This window comes from Triticum urartu, chromosome 6A (genome assembly GCF_056163025.1).
Source record: "Triticum urartu cultivar PI428250 chromosome 6A, HENAU_Tu73, whole genome shotgun sequence".
Taxonomy (NCBI): domain Eukaryota; kingdom Viridiplantae; phylum Streptophyta; class Magnoliopsida; order Poales; family Poaceae; genus Triticum; species Triticum urartu.
In genome coordinates this window covers 5,402,102-5,421,223 of record NC_141878.1, presented here as the reverse complement: position 1 = coordinate 5,421,223, position 19,122 = coordinate 5,402,102, and the positions used below count along the sequence as shown (strand labels likewise).

The window sequence follows — 19,122 nt, the reverse complement described above, 5'->3', positions numbered from 1 at the left end:
TTATTCTACAAGTTCTTCTTCACTTTGTTGAAAAAAGAACCTCATCATCATTTTGTACTGATGCAGTGATCTTGCAAAAGTTGTTCTAAGAACGAAGTTGAAGAAGCAAAATCCGAGGAGAGGAGAAGAAGAAGATTGAGGATGATGCTAGATTGAACTTGGAAATTGGATGGAAGTCAAGAATCGCACGGTAGCAGATAGATTGAGGCGCAGTGAAGATGAAATTGGATGATAGTGATATGTAATCCTTGCTACTGCTATTTGCTGCAAGGCTATGGGGCAGTTTGGTTGGCTTCCTCAACATTATGCCTGGCAAATTTTCGTGCCTGGCTTGTGCCTGAGAAAACTGTATTTTTTGCCTGACCAGGCCAGCATAGAGAAGAGGCGTTTGGTTCAGGGCTGATGCACCAGGCATGTCCATGCGTCCAAAATGGGAGGCCTGGACCAGGCTAACCGCGCTGCCTCATGCTCCATCCAGGCTAACTACTTTGTCCTATTCCCCAGATCATGTCGGCGCCACCGTTCTAAGGACATACACCGAACAGGAACGAGGCAGCTCTCAGGCAGGCTCCCAGGCTAGGCGTGATGAGCTGTGGAAGCGAACCAAACTACCCCTATAAGCATCCATGAGAACCTGAAGCGGGTGGACAGTTCGAAGCCAAGGAACCCCAATACCAAGATTATTGGTGGCTCTGCAATGAGGAAGCTTAAGAGGCACAACCCAAAGAAGAAAGACTCTAATCTTGTAGCATTAGAGGGTCTCCAACTCTTGGAGATGAAGAAGATTGAAACCATCGGTGGAGTTTTCTGCTTCTGAATCAGAGAAGGCATCACGATATCTAATACGAAGACACACTTTTTGTTGGTTATTGTGCATGTTCTTCTTTACATAGTTGCAACATGTGACCATTACCATTATTTTTTAAAGATAGCCTTATCAGTGTTTTGTACTCATGCATGGATGTTTCAAAAGATGATTGTTTTAAAGGAAGAGCGAGAAGGTGTTGAAACTAAAGAAACGAAGCTGAGGAAGATCGCTCCTCAGGGGCGCAAGATTTTGCTGACATGGTCATGTATTTATATTGTTTTTTTCATTGATTCTGTGTCGAATATCCTCATATGCCGTTGATGGAACCAACTGCACGCGACCGGACTGCGCTCAAGAAATCCATATCATTTCTGTTGCCCTTTTTGGCGGTTTGCGTTGGTTTGTTTCACTGCTCAAGACTTAACATTAGTGCCCGCTAAACTATAATGCCCCTCCCAAAATAAGTGCGTTAGATTTTGTCAATGGCCTGAATAGTGCCAACCGGTAGAAGCAAAACATTTCATATAGTTTGCTGGGGGTGTTTAACTTACGTGAAGTTTCCATCTCTTTCTGGTCGCGTAGTCAGATTGTAGTATGTACTTAACTCACGGGATTATATTGTTGTACATCGTTATTATCTTCTACTATAGTGTCAAAGAACATCTTATATTTTAAGACAGAGGGAGTACATGAGTATTTTAAGACAGACTGCATTGTTTTGTTTCTAAAGATGATCATTTCATATATGCATTCAACCATTCCCCGGCTTACTTTTGCAAAACTTTAATTGTAGACATTATTCTCTCTTTGCATAATGTGGTTTGCTCTGGAGTTCTAACGTATATTATGTCATCTAACAAAATTCTAGTTTCTCATTTGAGGCGCTATATGTGACTCGAGAAAGCTCCCTAGCAACCTTGTATAGTACTGATCCGGCCGAGAGACCAGTTCGGAGCCTTCGGAGTCGTGTTGTGAGGCCATGCTTGCTGCGGTGGGACGGATTGGTGTGCCTCTTTTTGCAGAGTTGTGAAAGAGCTTTTTTTAATTTCTTTCCTATGTCGTACAACTCCGTGGTCAATAATGTGATGTAAAGATGTGGCGTTTGGTGAGAAGCAATGACCAATTGAGCGTTCAGAGTTAGATATGGTGAAGGTATGGCTCCTACAACAGCCACTGTGTTTGTTAACTCACCAATCTCGCCGGTTCCAGCCACAAGTTCCTCGACAACCTATGTCTAGGCTGGGCATCTAGTTGGCTTGATTATGAGGTGGCTGGTTGAAATTTTGCTTCTTTTTGTGCTTCTATGTTTGTTGTTCCGACCAGGGACTACTCAGATAGAGCCAGACAAGACTGGTGTGATAACCTGTCGCTTTTGATCGAGATGATTTTGCCATCTCAAAATGCTCCATCAGAAGATGTGGGAGCGAGGCAGATGTTGTGGTTCTAAATCTGATAGTGAGAGTGGTGTATGAATGACGTTTGATCTGTCTGAGATGCAAATGGGAGATATAGGAGGTTATACGGGTTCAGTCACCTCAACGGTGGGGGTAATAGTCTTAATCCTGTGTGTGGGTCATCTAATCGCCGGGCTCAAAATATTTTCGGCGTGCAACTTAGATCAAATTGTTCCAACACTTGTCAGAGTCCGAAGCTGTGTTGGTCACCTCGGATGGAGTCCGATGTCAAGTCTTGACTTCACGAGGATGCTTTCATCGAACCAATTTCAAGGCTGACGACCGAAGATGAAGGTTCGTCAAGACCTGAAGCCCCATTCAGGGGCTACTGACAGTGTCCCGGCTAAGGAGCCTCTCACCATGCCGACTCCTAGAATGGTGGGTCGGGTTGATGACCCCTAATTGGTTCCGACCCGGGGCACATCTGGCGGCCCATGATGTATAATTATAGAAGGTTTCAGAAGACTTGCCGTACATGACAATATGATGGAATCGCGGAGGATACTTCCTCCTCGTATGTAGCTGACTAGGATCCATGTACCCTAAGACCCCTCTATATCTATATAAACTGAGGGTCCATGCTCGTAGAAATAGTCACAACCTCATGGTAATTTACTCGAACTTTGTACACACTCCAACACAACAAACAGGAGCAGAATGTCGGGTATTATCTCTCCGGAGAGCCTAAAACTGGGTAAACCCCATGTCTTTGTTACCATCGCTCCTAAATGCCTAGCTTAGGATCTCCTACACCAAGATCTGACAGATTAGCTCCGCCAATGTGCTATTTTCTTACCTTGTCCTTTAGAAGAATGAATTTGATCTTGACCATTGTAGCTATCATGAACTGTGAGCTTGTTTAGCTCACCGGTAATGTGATCACTCATGCCAGTGTTGGCATACCAATTGGTTGGTTTCCAGTTTTCCACTCCATAGGACGTGACGACGTTGTTCGATGTGTTCTTCATTACTATCGAGGCCGTATGGAAGCACTTGTCAAACCGCTTATTCATGACCCTCTTAGCAAATTTGATGCTTTTCTTCATTGCCGCCGCCTTGATACCTTTGCATTTGTTTTTTCTAGCGACCACCAGATTAATAGTTACCACCACCTCCTGAATAGGCGATAGTACCATCTTGCCGCTGTTCCAGTGAGGCCCGATGTTGTATCCTCGCCCCCTTTGCTTGCTATATTGGCCGAGTATCCCCGCTTCTAGGCGTCAAGACATCCCTCTGCTGAGAGAAGCTGCCATACAGGTCGCTGAGAGTGAGAGGTGGCTGATCACCATGACGAGATATGAAGGAGCTGGTGTCGACGAACGGATTGTAGTCATTTTCCATCCCAACAAGGATCTAGGAGATCAAATCATCACCATCTAACTTCTTTCCCATTGCAGCCGTCTTGTCCGCGATCCCCTTCATCTTCGTGAAGTATGTTGTGGCAGACATGTCGCCCTTCTTCGTGTTCGTGAGCTGGGTACGCAATTGGATCATCCTTGCCCGAGATTGGGGCGAGAACATGTCGGTGATGGCTTTCGATGGTGGGGCCGATGAGGTGATGTCGGTGACTGGAGCTAGGACCTCTTAGGAGAGAGATCCCATGACATAGGCAAGCACCTAGCAATCCTGGTAATTCCATAGCTCAAACAGCAGGTTAGAGACCTTCTCGGTGGCAGTCAGATTGGCTTTCTGGACTTCAATATCTTCTAGCAGTGTGACAGTGGTTCTATCGAGCTAGCCGAACATCCTGGTGCCTCTATTCCGCGGGAGTACTTGGGCTTCCAGAGGAGGAAGTTGTCTCGGGTGAGACGGCTCTGTGACTTGCTGCCTGAAAGGGTTGGAGGCGATCGACATAGAGGAAGATGAACAGGCGGCCATGTCTACATGCGCCGGAAGAGTCTAGGGTTTGTATACCATGTAAAACGAGACAATGGTGGAAGAATTTGAGCAGGGACTCGTGTGTGTGTGTGTGTGTGTGTGTGTGTGTGTGTGTGTGTGTGTGTGTGTGTGTAGCTGAGAGATTACATAGTTTGGTTTGGTTTTGATACAACTTGATCCCTACGATAGCTATACAAGAGACATGATCAAATATCTACACCAACCAAACACAACAGACTCCCACTACGTAGACGCACATAAACACATGACGATGACGTGGATTAAGACTGCAGCAACGCATGTGCGGCATCCGCGGGCTGGACTGGCAAGGGATTCTGTCCTAGTCATGCGGATTGTGAGATTTGACAATGTTAGAAGGGATAGAGAGGGATTGGTGCAGAATATGATCAATGTATTATTGAGCCTCGAGGGCGAGTATATATTGAGTACACAACTTGGAGGGCAAGACGCCTCTCCTAGAGAGAAGGTAGGAGATAGATTACAAATCCTAGACTACCAAACATATGTAACCCAAATATATCTCTAACATCTCCCCCACAGTCGTAGCCTTAGCGTTGCGAACAACAGAAGCGTCGCGGACGGTCAGACTGGAGAGAATAGCAGCCGGCGGGCTGACATCCCCCCACAGTCGTAGCGGGAGCGTCGTGGACGCTGTCGCGTCGCGGATGCATGGACTGTGGAGGAAGGTGACGAGTTGCTCAAGTGGATGATAACCCTTTGTGGACGGCGGTCATGGAGGCTGACCGCCCCGGGGGCGGCGCGAAGGGCGGCGGCTAGGGTTGGATCGATTAGGCTGATGCCATGTAGAAGACTAGGTTTTGCGTCGGATGTTTATTGTTTGAGTCTCGTGGGCATATATATAGGAGTACATAATCTACTTCGAGTACATAATCTCGTGGGCAGGACAAATCCTAGTCTATCTTATGGTTACCAATGAATCAATATACTCAACAGACAAGTATTTGCATTTTGTACCTAAATCTGGGCCAGTTTTATGGCGCGCCTTGCCATATTTCCTGGATTCTGGACATTTTGCGGCTGGCTGAGGGGATTGGGACGTACGCAAGACAAATACTACACAATCTGCTGGGTGGTATGGTCGGATTTGATTCATTGAGTTAACAAAATGGACCGCTCTAATTGAAAGTTTGTACTGTAAAAGGCCTCTTCAAAATCAGTCAAGTGCCAAATAGACTCCCTAAAAATATTGCAATTAGGCATGTTTGAAACTGCAAAATAAATACATGTAGAACAGATATTGTAATTAACTACTTCCAGGTAGGTTCCTCACCCAACATGGAGCGTATGGAAAAGACTCTTCGATTCCCATACTCAGGTGATTGACTACCATCTTGCCCAAATGCCGAACCTTTGAGGTTTTTAAATGATAGCTAGTGTTCGCTCACTGTTATTAAACAAGACGATTTCTTTGTATGGGTGAAATCCAAGACACTCAAAAGCAGGAATAATGTAGGCGTTGAAGCTGCAACCTCCAGGCCATTCTACGGTGTCAATAGAATTTTCATTGTCGGAGCTCCAATCATAAGCATCTTCCACCGGTGCTTGGTTGTTGTCATCTACGCGCTCAGGGTTGATGTTAGTCTTTGACTCATCCTGCTTTAGTGGATCACATGATTTTTCTACCCATTGTTCGTTGGTATGATTCTTGCGAAAATCTCCTCTTATAGGCTCAAGGTTGACCTTATTCTTGAACACCCACTCCATCCGACCATGTGATTCATCCAGGAACCAAACCTCAAATGTGCATCGTCCGTGGCGCAATGCGCAATACACACCGTTCTTTGATTTTCCTAAACGAGGTGTTCCTTCTTTTCCATTTGGCAACTCAATAACTTGATACATGTCATTCCGCAAATCTATCATGTAGAAAGCAAAATCTAAAATTTACTATTACATTAATGACACAAATTGCATATCTTGGTATGTAAAAAGAAGTTAAAACCAACAGTTGCTAAATAAGCGTGTGATAAAAGATTCCTGTAATGGGAATAATAGTAAGTACCATGCACGAAATGAATAGGCAACTGAGGTGACACTCACGACTCAATTGAATTAAGAAAAAGAGGTTTACTTATCATACTGTGATACTGTATCGTAAGTATGTATTGAAGATATAGTATGGTATGGATAATACTAGTGTATGATAGTCCCTACTATGAGCAAACTTATGGTTTGTGTGAGTACCTCATAATAAAGCCGGCTCCACAACGAACATAGAGTGCCTCCCGCCAATAGGCGACGTGGTATAAAAAGCATACGGCATTTGGCAGTTTGATTTTGACGTCGGCGAGTGCTCTGGCGGCCTCTCCCTGTCGCCGGAATGACCTCTTCTCCCAGCTCCCGGTCTTTGAGGAGAAGACATGCATGATGTAGGGTGAAGGTGGCCATTCCATTGCAGAAACGACTGATCCGTGACCGCAAGTATGCCTGGAGATATGACCCACCGGAATCTCGTGGTGAGGGTATGGCACCAAGATCACTTCGTAGATGAGGTAGTGATCATCCCAGCAACGAGTACAGTCCATTGCCTCGCAGGGGCGCGGCTGCGGGGGCAGCAGCGCCACCTGCCGCGTGGCGGGGTTTAGGACATAGTGCCAGAATAGGAGGAGGCCGTTGCAGCAGTCCATAAGTTCAGGCAACTCGTCGTCGAGGCCACGGAAGGCAGCGGCGACGCGGTCGGCCGTGGAAGTGCGGGAGAAGAGCTTGGTGATGAACGAATCTTGGGTCTGGTAGATGACGCCGTGGAGCGAGAGCGGGAGCAGGTCGGCGTGCAGCAGGCGGTGGTCGTCGACGGCGGCGCGCCAGGCCGCACACACGCAGCGGCAGGCGGCGAGACTGCGGGGCGGCAGATGGTGGAGGATGTCGGCCAGCACGTCGTGGTGCTCCAGCACGTCCATGTCGCTGATATCGATGGGCCTGCGATGGTATGTGGGGTTAGGGTTTCTGTCAAGCTAGCAATGAGAGACACGGGGTACTAGGTAGGCCATATAGATTGTTGGGCCTTCGTACCGTGATTGGAGCTGGGGACTCCGATGGATCTTTCCATTATTTGGCGAACGAGTTGTCGTATAGTTTAGAAAAAAAATCAAGGATTTTTTTCTTTTCTTTTTGGGTTTCAGATGAGTTTTATTACATGGTAACTACTGCAACCCTGTTTTGCTCTCTATGAAAGTAAACTATGTACCCTGTTCACAAGCTGAGCAATCTGAACTTTTACTTTTGACAGAATAGGAAGAGTCATCAACGAGTCTGACCGCATTAGAACAGCCAGTGCCACACTCAGCATTATCGCATGTCTCTCCACTTCAAGCGCTTCGTTGCAGTTGAATAAATACCGATATGCAGCAAACACGACCGAACCAACCTGCCTTCGCAAGACCATTCTGGCAGCCACTGAGCCATCTTCCACGAACGCCCCATCGGGAGTCTAGACGACGGCGGGGGTGCGGGGGAGCGGTGGGGAGGCCGAAACAGCGGCAGAGCTAGGCAAGGGGAGGCGGAGCTAAGCAAGGTAGAGGGCATAAGTGTGACAAACGATGCAAGTTGGGCGAGGGTTCCGTCTTATTTAGGCGATTTGGGATGGGTCCAATATGTCAGATCCGATGTGGCGGACGCGTCCGGGTGGCCGCAAATCTGGGTGTGAGGGTTGCCGATAGTCCAGACATTTGGGCTGATTATTGGGTCAAGATGGATGGGTTTTTTTTGTCTTGGCCATATTTGGGTTGTCCGCCGTATAGGGGTGAAGTCGGGTCGGTTAAAGATGCTCTTATATTTCGTCTCTCGTTTCTCGCCATCGAGACAAACCACATGTGGGAGCTCCTACACGCCACTTTAAGCGGCGCGGGAGGCTCCTGCCGCCTCTGCGATGCCCCTAAATGGACTGCAATTATGTAGCCCATTATAACAAGTGATATTTTTTCTTTCTTTTTTGTTGACGCGAAATTATCTAGTTCCTATTTTTATTTATATAGTTGGTTTAGTGGTTTAAAAAAAACTCACGAACTGGTGCGATTGGACACGATGATTCTATCTTGGAACCAGTCCGCTATTCTAGATCATAGAACTGTATGGAACTACTGCTAGGTTGCTAAAAGAAAGACAACTTGCCTGGTACTATCTCGGTCCTGGTTTATTGGTCCCTTCCGTATTTTGTGCAAATTTTGACTTTAAATTAAATAAGAAAATAATAATGCATGTCGCCAAAAATTATATCATTGGATTCATATTTGAACATAGTTTTCGGTGATATTATTTTCGGTTACATGCATTGATATTTTGTTAGTTAAATCTAAGGTCATAATTTGAGACAAAGTATGAAGGAAACCAATAAACCAGGACAGAGGTAGTATGACCAAACTGGGCTGATAGAACGGGTTCTGGTCTGGTCACAGGAGCACCTACTCCCGGTTGACCTCTCCCACTAGTAGAAAAGGGGGCAAAGGTTCAGGCCGGGTAAGCCCATTAGTCCCGGTTTAGCCTAGAACCGGGACCAATGGGTGCATTGGACCCGGTTCGTGAGCCCAGGGGGCCGGCCGGGCCACGTGGGCCATTGGTCCCGGTTCGTCTGGACCTTTTGGTCCCGGTTTGTGGGACGAACCGGGACCAATGGTCCTGGCTCCTGGCCCACCACCATTGGCCCCGGTTGGAGGCATGAACCGGGACCAAAGGCCCCCCTTTAGTCCCGGTTCATGCCACCAACCGGGTCCAATGGTGGTGCCTATATATACCCCCTCGCGAAAGAGCAGAGCACACTGCTCTGTTTTTTCTGGCCGAGGGGGAGAGGGCTTGGTGGTGCTCTAGCTCACCTCCTATGCACACAAGGTGTTTGATGGAATGCCCGAGCCACACTACTTAAGCTTTCTCCTCTCCAAGCTCGACCTCCAAGCTCCATTTTCCTCAATATTTGTCTAGGTTTAGTGGTCCGTCACGCCCCGCCCCCGTCTTCACCGCCGTCGATCACCCGCGCCGATCTCATCACCGGCACCACCGTGGTGAGCCTCTTGTTCTTATCTTCTTTCTGAAAGGAAAAATATTCTTACTTGTATGTTTAGATAGATACTTGTATCATTTTCTTACTTTTATTATTGCATATTATATAGTGCGATGGTTTTGGTATCCGCCCCCGTCGGCCCCCGTCCTGTCTATGATTCAGATGTGGTATATATTATCTTTATAATTATTGTTCATTTATTGTTTATGAAAATTATGCCGACCAGCGTGACATAGATTTTATTTATCTAGGAGGTATGTGAACCGGAAATTCCAACCGACCCTATTGTTGAGAGGTTAAATTTAGTTGAAGAAGAAAACAATTTCTTGAAGGAAAAAATAAAAAAAATTGAGGAGGAGAAGATGATATTGGAGTTGCATATTGCGGATGTCGTCGATGATCACAAGATCAAGATGGATGCAATGCGCTTGAAGATTAGAAAGATTAGAAAATATGCCGTTCATACCGAGGCTTGGTATCATTATGCCGTTGGGTCAATTGTTACCTTGGTTGCGATTATGATCGCGTTTGTTTTCGCATTGAAATGTTTTACATAGTTTCAATGTATGGTTTAATTAATTAGATGCTCTGGAGAGCTATATGTTGTTAGATGAGAACTATGTATGTACTTTGGTTTTAATGTGATGATGAACTTATTTAATTTGGTCACTTAATTATCTATTCATGATGTTCTGTAATGGTTTTTGACACACTTAATTATATATAACGCACGCAGATGAACCGGCAATGGATGTACGGTGATAGACACACCTTCGAGTACATTAAGGGCGTGCATGAATTTCTCGAAGCGTCTGAGGTAAACAAGCAGAATGGTTTTATGTGTTGTCCATGACCTAATTGTGGGAATACGAAGTCTTACTCTGACCGGAAAATCCTTCACACCCACCTGCTTTACAAGGGTTTCATGCCACACTATAATGTTTGGACAAGGCACAGAGAAATAGGGGTTATGATGGAAGACGGCGAAGAAGAAGAGTACGATGACAACTATGTGCCTCCTGAATACGGTGATGCTGCAACGGGGAGAGCTGGTGAAGATCAAGAGGAACCAGACGATGTGCCCAATAATGCTGCAACGGGTGAAGCTGCTGAAGATCAAGAGGAACCAGACGATGTGCCCGATGATGATGATCTCCGCCGGGTCATTGTCGATGCAAGGACGCAATGCAAAAGTCAAAAGGAAAAGCTGAAGTTCGATCGCATGTTAGAGGATCACAAAAAAGGGTTGTACCCCAATTGCGAAGATGGCAACACAAAGCTCGGTACCGTACTGGAATTGCTGCAGTGGAAGGCAGAGAATGCTGTGCCTGATAAAGGATTTGAGAAGCTACTGAAAATATTGAAGAAGAAGCTTCCAAAGGATAACGAATTGCCCGACAATACATACGCAGCAAAGAAGGTCGTATGCCCTCTAGGATTGGAGGTGCAGAAGATACATGCATGCCCTAATGACTGCATCCTCTACCGTGGTGCATACAAGGATCTGAACGCATACCCGGTATGCGGTGCATTGCGGTATAAGACCAGACGAGATGACCCTGGTGATGTTGATGGCGAGCCCCCTAGGAAGAGGGTTCCTGCGAAGGTGATGTGGTATGCTCCTATAATACCACGGTTGAAATGTCTGTTTAGAAACGAAGAGCATGCCAAGTTGATGCGATGGCACAGTGAGGACCGTAAGAAAGACGGGAAGTCAAGAGCACCCGCTGACGGGTCGCAGTGGAGAAAAATCGAGAGAAAGTACTGGGATGAGTTTGCAAAGGACCCAAGGAACATATGGTTTGCTTTAAGCGCGGATGGCATTATTCCTTTCGGGGAGTAGAGAAGCAATCACAACACCTGGCCCGTGACTCTATGTATGTATAACCTTCCTCCTTGGATGTGCATGAAGCGGAAGTTCATTATGATGCCAGTTGTCATCCAAGGCCTTAAGCAACCCGGCAACGAAATTGATGTGTACCTAAGGCCATTAGTTGAAGAACTTTTACAGCTGTGGAATGGAAACGGTGTACGTACGTGGGATGAGCACAGACAGGAAGAATTTAACCTTAAGGCGTTGCTGTTCGTGACCATCAACGATTGGCCCGCTCTCAGTAACCTTTCAGGACAGACAAACAAAGGATACCACGCATGCACGCACTGTTTAGATGACACTGAAAGTATATACCTGGACAAATGCAGGAAGAATGTTTACCTGGGCCATCGTCGATTTCTTCCGACCAACCATCAATGTTGAAAGAAAGGCAAGCATTTCAAAGGCGAGGCAGATCACCGGAAGAAGCCCGCCATGCGCACCGGTGATCACGTGCTTGCTATGGTTAATGATTTACACTACGTAATCTTTGGAAAGGGTCCCGGTGGACTAGCTGTCCCGAATGACGCTGAGGGACACGCACCCATGTGGAAGAAGAAATCTATATTTTGGGACCTACCCTACTGGAAAGACCTAGAGGTCCGCTCCTCAATCGACGTGATGCACGTGACAAAGAACCTTTGCGTGAACCTGCTAGGCTTCTTGGGCGTGTATGGGAAGACAAAAGATACACCTGAGGCACGAGAGGACCTGCAACGTTTGCATGAAAAAGACGGCATGCCTCCGAAGCAGTATAAAGGTCCTGCCAGCTACGCTCTTACGAAAGAAGAGAAAGAAATCTTCTTTGAATGCCTGCTCAGTATGAAGGTCACGACTGGCTTCTCGTCGAATATAAAGGGAATAATAAATATGCCAGAGAAAAAGTTTCAGAACCTAAAGTCTCATGACTGCCACGTGATTATGACGCAACTGCTTCCGGTTGCATTGAGGGGGCTTCTACCGGAAAACGTCTGATTAGCCATTGTGAAGCTATGTGCATTCCTCAATGCAATCTCTCAGAAGGTGATCGATCCAGACATCATACCAAGGCTAAGGAGTGATGTGGCGCAATGTCTTGTCAGTTTCGAGCTGGTGTTCCCACCATCCTTCTTCAATATCATGACGCACGTCCTAGTTCATCTAGTCGACGAGATTGTCATTCTAGGGCCCGTATTTCTACATAATATGTTCCCCTTTGAGAGGTTCATGGGAGTCCTAAAGAAATATGTCCGTAACCGCGCTAGGCCAGAAGGAAGCATCTCCATGGGCCATCAAACAGAGGATGTCATCGGGTTTTGTGTTGACTTCATTCCTGGCCTTAAGAAGATATGTCTCCCTAAATCGTGGTATGAGGGGAGACTGACTGAAAAAGGCACGCTAGGAGCGGACTCAATAATATGTAGGGACGGGCATTCTTGGTCTAAAGCACACTACATAGTTTTACAGAACTCAACCTTGGTGACCCCGTATGTCGATGAACACAAGAACAGTCTGTGCTCCAAACACCCGGAGCAGTGCGACGACTGGATTACATGAGAACACATCAGGACTTTCAGCAGTTGGTTGGAAACACGTCTCAGAGGTGACAACACTGTTTGTGATGAGCTGTACTTGTTGTCCAGGGGACCATCTTTGACTGTATTAATTTACAAAGGATACGAGATAAATGAGAATACATTTTACACGATTGACCAAGATCAAAAGAACACCAACCAAAACAGCGGTGTCCGCTTTGATGCAGCAACCGAGAAGGGAAAGGACACATATTATGGTTACATAGTGGACATATGGGAACTTGACTACGGACATGATTTTAAGGTCCCTTTGTTTAAGTGCAAATGGGTTAATCTGTCAGGAGGCGGGGTACAGGTAGACCCACAGTACGGAATGACAAAATGAATCTGAAAAATCTTGGGTACACTGACGAACCGTTCGTCCTAGCCAATGATGTGGCACAGGTTATCTATATGAAGGGCATGTCTCCCGCAACTATTATGATGATACCATGCCAACTTTGTAACAGACGAGTATGATACCATTCTCCGTTTTGTACATGCACATACTATGCCAACTTTTTCGGAGTTCATTTCAAATGCTTTAATGTCTTATGGTTTGTCCCTCGTAATACCATTAATTCCGATTCGCTCCTTGTCAACAATGTTCTCACCAAGAACACTCTCAAGAGGGCAGCCACGTGGGCCATTGGTAAAGTTAATCACAAACTTGTGATTCACACAAATTACAAAGAATTCAAATTATAACTATTCTAATTTGAAAACTAATGGCACTAACAGAAAGTTTATAATTTTCCTAAAACTACAAGCAAAAGGAATTAAAAAATAAAGCAAAAAACAAAAGAAAATAAATAATGCAGAAAACAAAACAAAAAAACTGAAATAAAAATAAAAATAGCAACAATAAGTATTTTGTTGTAAGTAGAAACAAAATAAAATAAATAAAGCAACAAAGAAAACAAAAAAACAAAAAAGTGTTTTCAAATTTGAAAACTAATGGCATTAACAAAAAGTTTATAATTTTTCTAAAACTAAAAGCATAAAGAATTAAAAAATAAAGCAAAAAAACAAAAGAAAATAAAATAAATAAAGCAACAAAAAAACAAAAAAGTGCCCCTACTGGGCCCCCATGGCCTGAATACGACTAGGAACCCATCCATGGGCCAGGATTTAGGCCCGCAGGAGGCCCAGTAGGCCCAGAGGCATAGCAGTGACAATTAGGCCCGTAAGCCTGCAATGGAGAGAAGCTCGAGAGGGGTGCGGAAGTGGGGCTTATAAACCACTGCGCACCCCTCTCAACTAGAGAGGTGGGACTAAACTTTTGACGCGGGCGCAGCAGCACAAGGCCTTTGGTCCCGGTTGGTGCCACGAACCGGTACCAATGCCCCCCTTTAGTCCCGGTTGGTGCCACCAATCGGGACCAAAGGCCGCCGCTTCCCGCCCTTTGGGCTGCTGAAAAGTGGCCTTTGGTCCCGGTTGGTGGCACCAACCGGGACTAATGCCCACCTTTACTCCCGGTTGCTGCCACGAACCGGGACTAAAGGCTCTGCTATATAAGTCCACACTTAGGAAATTTTCACTCTCATCTTGCAGTTGCCGCCCCCGACGACGCCGACGCCGCCAGGCTGCCCCGACGCCGCCCGCCCCGGCCCGCCCCCGTCGTCGCCGTCGCCCGCGCCCCTGCCCCGACGCGCACCGCCCCGGCCCGCCACCGTCGCCGTTGCCCGCGCCCCTGCCCCGACGCGCGCCGCCCCGGCCCGCCCTCGCCGTCGCCCGCGCCGACCCCTTCCCCGACGCGCGCCGCCCGGCCCGCCCTCGTCGTCGCCCGCGCCCCCTACCCCGAGCGCGCGCCCACTACCCCGTCGCCATCCTCGCCCCCGACCCCGCGGTCCTCCTGGTCCGGCCAGCGCCCTCCCTAGCTAGCATTTTTTTTCATATATATGCTTTTTTTCATATATATGCTTGTTTTATATATATATATGTATATATGTTCTCTGTGTATATATATGTTCATGTATATATGCAAAAGATAGTTTTTTAGAAAAATTAGGATTTTTTTTTCTGTTCATAGATTTTTTTGGTGATATTAATTATTGTAAATATGCAAATGTTTGTATATTCATATGAACAATGAATTAGGCAATACTACTTCATGTATTTTTAAGAAGGAAGAAGAAGAAAAAGAATGAGAGGAAAAAGGAAATAAGAAGAGGAAGAAAGGAGAAGAAGAGGGGAGAGGAAGAAGATGAGAAATAAATAAGAAGAAGAAAAAAGAAGAAAAAGAAGAGGAGAAGAAGAAAGGAATAGAGGAGAAGAAGAGAAAATAGAATACTATTTTCTCTTCTTCTCCTCTATTCCTTTCTTCTTCTCCTCTTTTTTTTCTTCTTTTTTTTCTTCGACCTTCTCCTCTAGCTATTCCTTTCTTCTTCACCTCTTTTTATTTCTAGTTCGTTTTCTTATGTTTTATCGGGTCTGTCGTCGTCGATATACCCCTCCCGATAACTTCAACACGTGGGGGGGGGGGTCGATATACCCCCTCCCCGATAACATTATTTTCCCGTGTATGTATCTCATCGTTGTCGATATTACCCCCTCCCGGTAACTTCAACATGAGCTGGGGGGGGGGGTCGATATACCCCCTCCCGATAACTTCAACACGTGGGGGGGGGGTCGATATACCCGCTCCTCGATAACATTATTTTCCCGTGTATGTATATCATCGTTGTCGATATTACCCCCTCCCGGTAAGTTCAACACGAGGGGGGGTCGATATACCCCTTCCCGATAACTTCAACATGTGAGGGGGGGGGGGGTCGATATACCCCTCCCCGATAATATTATTTTCCCATGTACGTATGTCGTCGTTGTCGATATAAACCCCTCCCGATAATTTTAACACGTGGGGGGGGGGGTCGATATACCCGCTCCTCGATAACATTATTTTCCCGTGTATGTATCTCATCGTTGTCTATATTACCCCCTCCCGGATAACTTCGATAGTGAAAACTCTTGAGGAGTACACCCAAACTAATATATCCACGTGCTATCATGCTTGTGTAATAATTGCCATGTTGTAATATATATTTGCAGAAACAATGGAGCACGGACGAGACGAGGAAGCATAAGAGACGTTGCGGGACATAATCTTAGACGGAGGTGATGTCATGTCGTGTTATCTTAACGACAATGATGGTCTGGAAGAACAGCAGGGTGAAGAAGCAGGTCTGGAAGAACAGCAGGGTGAAGAAGCAGGTCCGGAAGAACAGGGTGACGACTCCGGTGACCGAACAGAGTCCGGCCAGGTAAATATATTAGTTAAGACATCGGATAAGAGTAAGAAGATGTCGGAGACAAACAAGAAAAATGCTGTGAAGAAGAAGCTTCACCATCGCACGGGGTCAGGTGGCTACCTCAAAGGCCGGCCTAAGTGGGCAAAGGCTGAGACTGATCTGCTTGATAAAGGGATCGAACCAGAGACAATGAACTGGCCAGACCGTTGCCGGACTTGGTTCTTCGGGGCTGGCGGATCCTTGGACCCTGTAACAGGGAAGTGCGTTTGGATGGACAAGCAACTTGACATACCCTTCAAGAACCTTCGGTACTATATCGATGCAGCGCAGAAAGGGACGTTCCTTCCAGACAGAGAGAACGGCGAGCTCACAAAGGCCCTCGGAAATCCTGAGCACCCAGGACGGACATGAGGCACGCCAGGCTCCATTCCGTGGAAGGCTGGGTTTCCGGACGCAGGCGGTTACAAATGCCACGAAAGGAGGAAGAAAGTGCAGCAGACCGAACTGCAGGCGTTGCACGCAAGGGTACAAGCGATAGAGGAACGAGAAGCAAATTGCAGCAAACGACTTGCCGAAGCTTCCCCTGAAGCTACCCCGCCATCTCAGCGGAGAAGCAGCGTGGCTTCCACCGAGCTGCTTCAGCCGGAGCATGTCTTGACGGCTCCTGTCAGCTATCCCGTGGATGCTATCACGGAGTCTCAAAATTGCCACCTTATGACGCAATGGATTAATATGAAGGTCAAGGCGGCTGTTGGCTCTGTTTTTCCTAATGAACCCGGCGCAACTTTTCACTGCCGGCCGATTCCAGAAGGATATGCTAAGGTGATGGTGGATGAAATAACGGAGGGATTTGAGGACCTCCCGCTTGACCACCCTACCGAAGAAGGGGAGACTCGGCTGGGTTCTTCTCTGAAGACTCCATGCCTATGGCGGAAGGAGCTCATCAACCTTCCGAACTGGACGCCTCCGCCTCCTCCTCCTCCGGCGAGTCAGGGCACTCCGCCTCCTCCACCGCCTCCTCCTCTGGCGAGTGACGATCAGGGCACTCGGCCGGCTCCTTCTTCGGCGCGTGGCGGCACTCCGTCTCCTTCTTCGCCTGCGCCGGCGCGCCCGAGCAGCCAGCCTCCTCCTTCTCGGCCTCATCAGCAAGGGCGGAAGAGACCCGCCGCCGCTCCGGCAGCTGCTCCGACACGTCATAGTCCTTCTTCTCCGCCTCGTAAGCAAGTAAAGAAGATAGCCGCTCCGTCTGCTCGGCCGGCGTCTAGCAGTACAGCCAGAGGCGGGAGGACATACAGATTCGGTCCTTCTCTGAAGACTCCAGAGAAGTTACCATACGAGAGGACCCCGGAGGAGAACGCGAAGATCGCGTGAACCGAAGTGGATGACTGGTTTCAAGGGCTGAAAGCAAAGAGACATCCACCTCCGGAGGAGAAGGTAGATCCGGTGAAAGCGAAGCGAACTCTGGCTGCCCTGGCAAAACCACCCAAGTCTCCGCCGAAAGGCAACTATGAGCGCATTATTGGAAAGACATGGGCCGAAGTGGAGCGGTCGGGAAGTACAGTCAGTGATCAAAGGATGAAAGAGCGATGAGCAGCTGGGAAACAAATTGCCCAGCTCGGCAAACAAGGGAATCAATCGTGCCCCCTGCTCAAGGTGCCTAGAGACATCGTCGATCCGAGGATGGTGCCCGGTTATAGCAATCTTGGAGATTACCTGCCCGACGATGTACATTATGATTTCATGGACGTGTAGATACACAGATACGAGTACAGGAAGCCTCTCGTCAAAGATGAAAGATCTCTATCAACGATGATGCGAAGATTGCATGATTGGTACTTGAAAATCTGCAGAGAGTCTGGGGGGAGGAGTACTTTGTATGTGAGAGTTAAAAAGGAGCATGACCTCGTTGGAATTGATCTGTTGCCTATTCCATTTGAGGAGTTCTATCAGTTTTTCAATCAATTGGCCCTCGATAAAGCAACGGTCACCTGCTACTGTCTGTAAGTACTACTATTTCTGTCATTAAGTCTCTCTATATAGCTCAGCTCTTTCATTGCATGTATTTATAATTATCCTCACTATATTATGCAGATTGAAGATCACCAAATTGAAGAAAAGACAAGTCGGTGATATTGGGTTCATTAACACATATCTCATAGATGCAACTGAGATTGAATTTCGTGCCGCAGATACCGAGGACAACTTGCTACGATCATTCAAAATAAATGAAAACAAAGATATAATACTCTTTCCTTACAACTTCAAGTGAGTGTTACTGTCTTGTGCATATTCGGTTTCCCTTATATATTAGTCCAGGTTATAGTAATGTAATTGATGGGTTATGCATGCGTGCGTAGGTACCACTATATTTCCCTAGAGATTAGGCTTGAGCAGGGAGTAGTAACTATCTTGGACTCTAAACGAAAAGATCCCCAGGAGTATGTGGACATGACTCAAATGCTCGAGAAGTAAGTTAAATCGATCATTATCCACCATATCAGCAACTTTGTTCATTTCTGATGTCAAGTAATTGTTTTCTTTATCTGGCAGGGTTTGGAGAAAATTCACCAGAAAAGCTCCGGGACTGCCGAAGGAGCTGGAATTTAGACACCCGAAAGTAAGTACTATAGTAGCATGTTCCGCACATCTCCTAGTGATTCAAGCGCTAGTTTCATCAATACCATTTGGCATTCTTGCTTATCAGTTTGATTGACCTCTATTTCTTATAAAGTGGTTGTGGCAGGAACAAGGGAATGATTTCTGTGGATACTACGTTTGCGAGTCCATCCACCACACGACCTGTGAGCGGGGCTACTCTGACGAACAATATGAAGTGCGTAAATAACAATATTCACAATTTTATTTTATTACCATCATTTGTGTTGAGTTTCATTCATTCATATATATATGTAGTGACCCCTTCTTCAAATTAGATGTTTCGGATGCGGGATGAACTCCTACCACCAGATCGCATGCGAGCAATTCAAGAGGAATTGGCGGCATTCTTTCTTGACCACGTGATCGCTGAAGACGGAGAATACTATGTGGACCATGCGTCTGTAATTTAGGAGATTATATTTGTAAGAGATAATTATTGTGTATATGTAGCCGGTAGTGTTGGATAGATATACAAGAACTTATTGTTCGACCAATCTCTCGGAGAAGGAGAGGTGGTCAATATCACTTCTCTCTGTATGCATATATGTTCATGACGATCTTCTGTTTCCTTCGTTTGCTTACTAGCTAGCTAGCGTGTCTAGTCCTCTCGTATGT

At 46.6% G+C, this 19,122-nt stretch overlaps 1 protein-coding gene and 1 pseudogene across 1 annotated transcript in view; one reads left to right on the top strand and one right to left on the bottom strand.

Annotated features, from left to right (window-relative positions):
• LOC147963007 (uncharacterized) overlaps nt 1-19,122 on the top strand; it is a 149,438-nt gene that overhangs the window by 129,068 nt on the left and 1,248 nt on the right. Inside the window, exons 5-7 of the mRNA XM_087529441.1 lie at nt 18,400-18,466; nt 18,581-18,682; nt 18,783-18,908. Of these exons, the coding sequence (XP_087385567.1) occupies nt 18,400-18,466; nt 18,581-18,682; nt 18,783-18,908 (295 nt within the window). The remainder of the gene's footprint in view (nt 1-18,399; nt 18,467-18,580; nt 18,683-18,782; nt 18,909-19,122) is intronic.
• Nucleotides 3,573-3,646, bottom strand: LOC147963008 (small nucleolar RNA Z247; annotated as a pseudogene).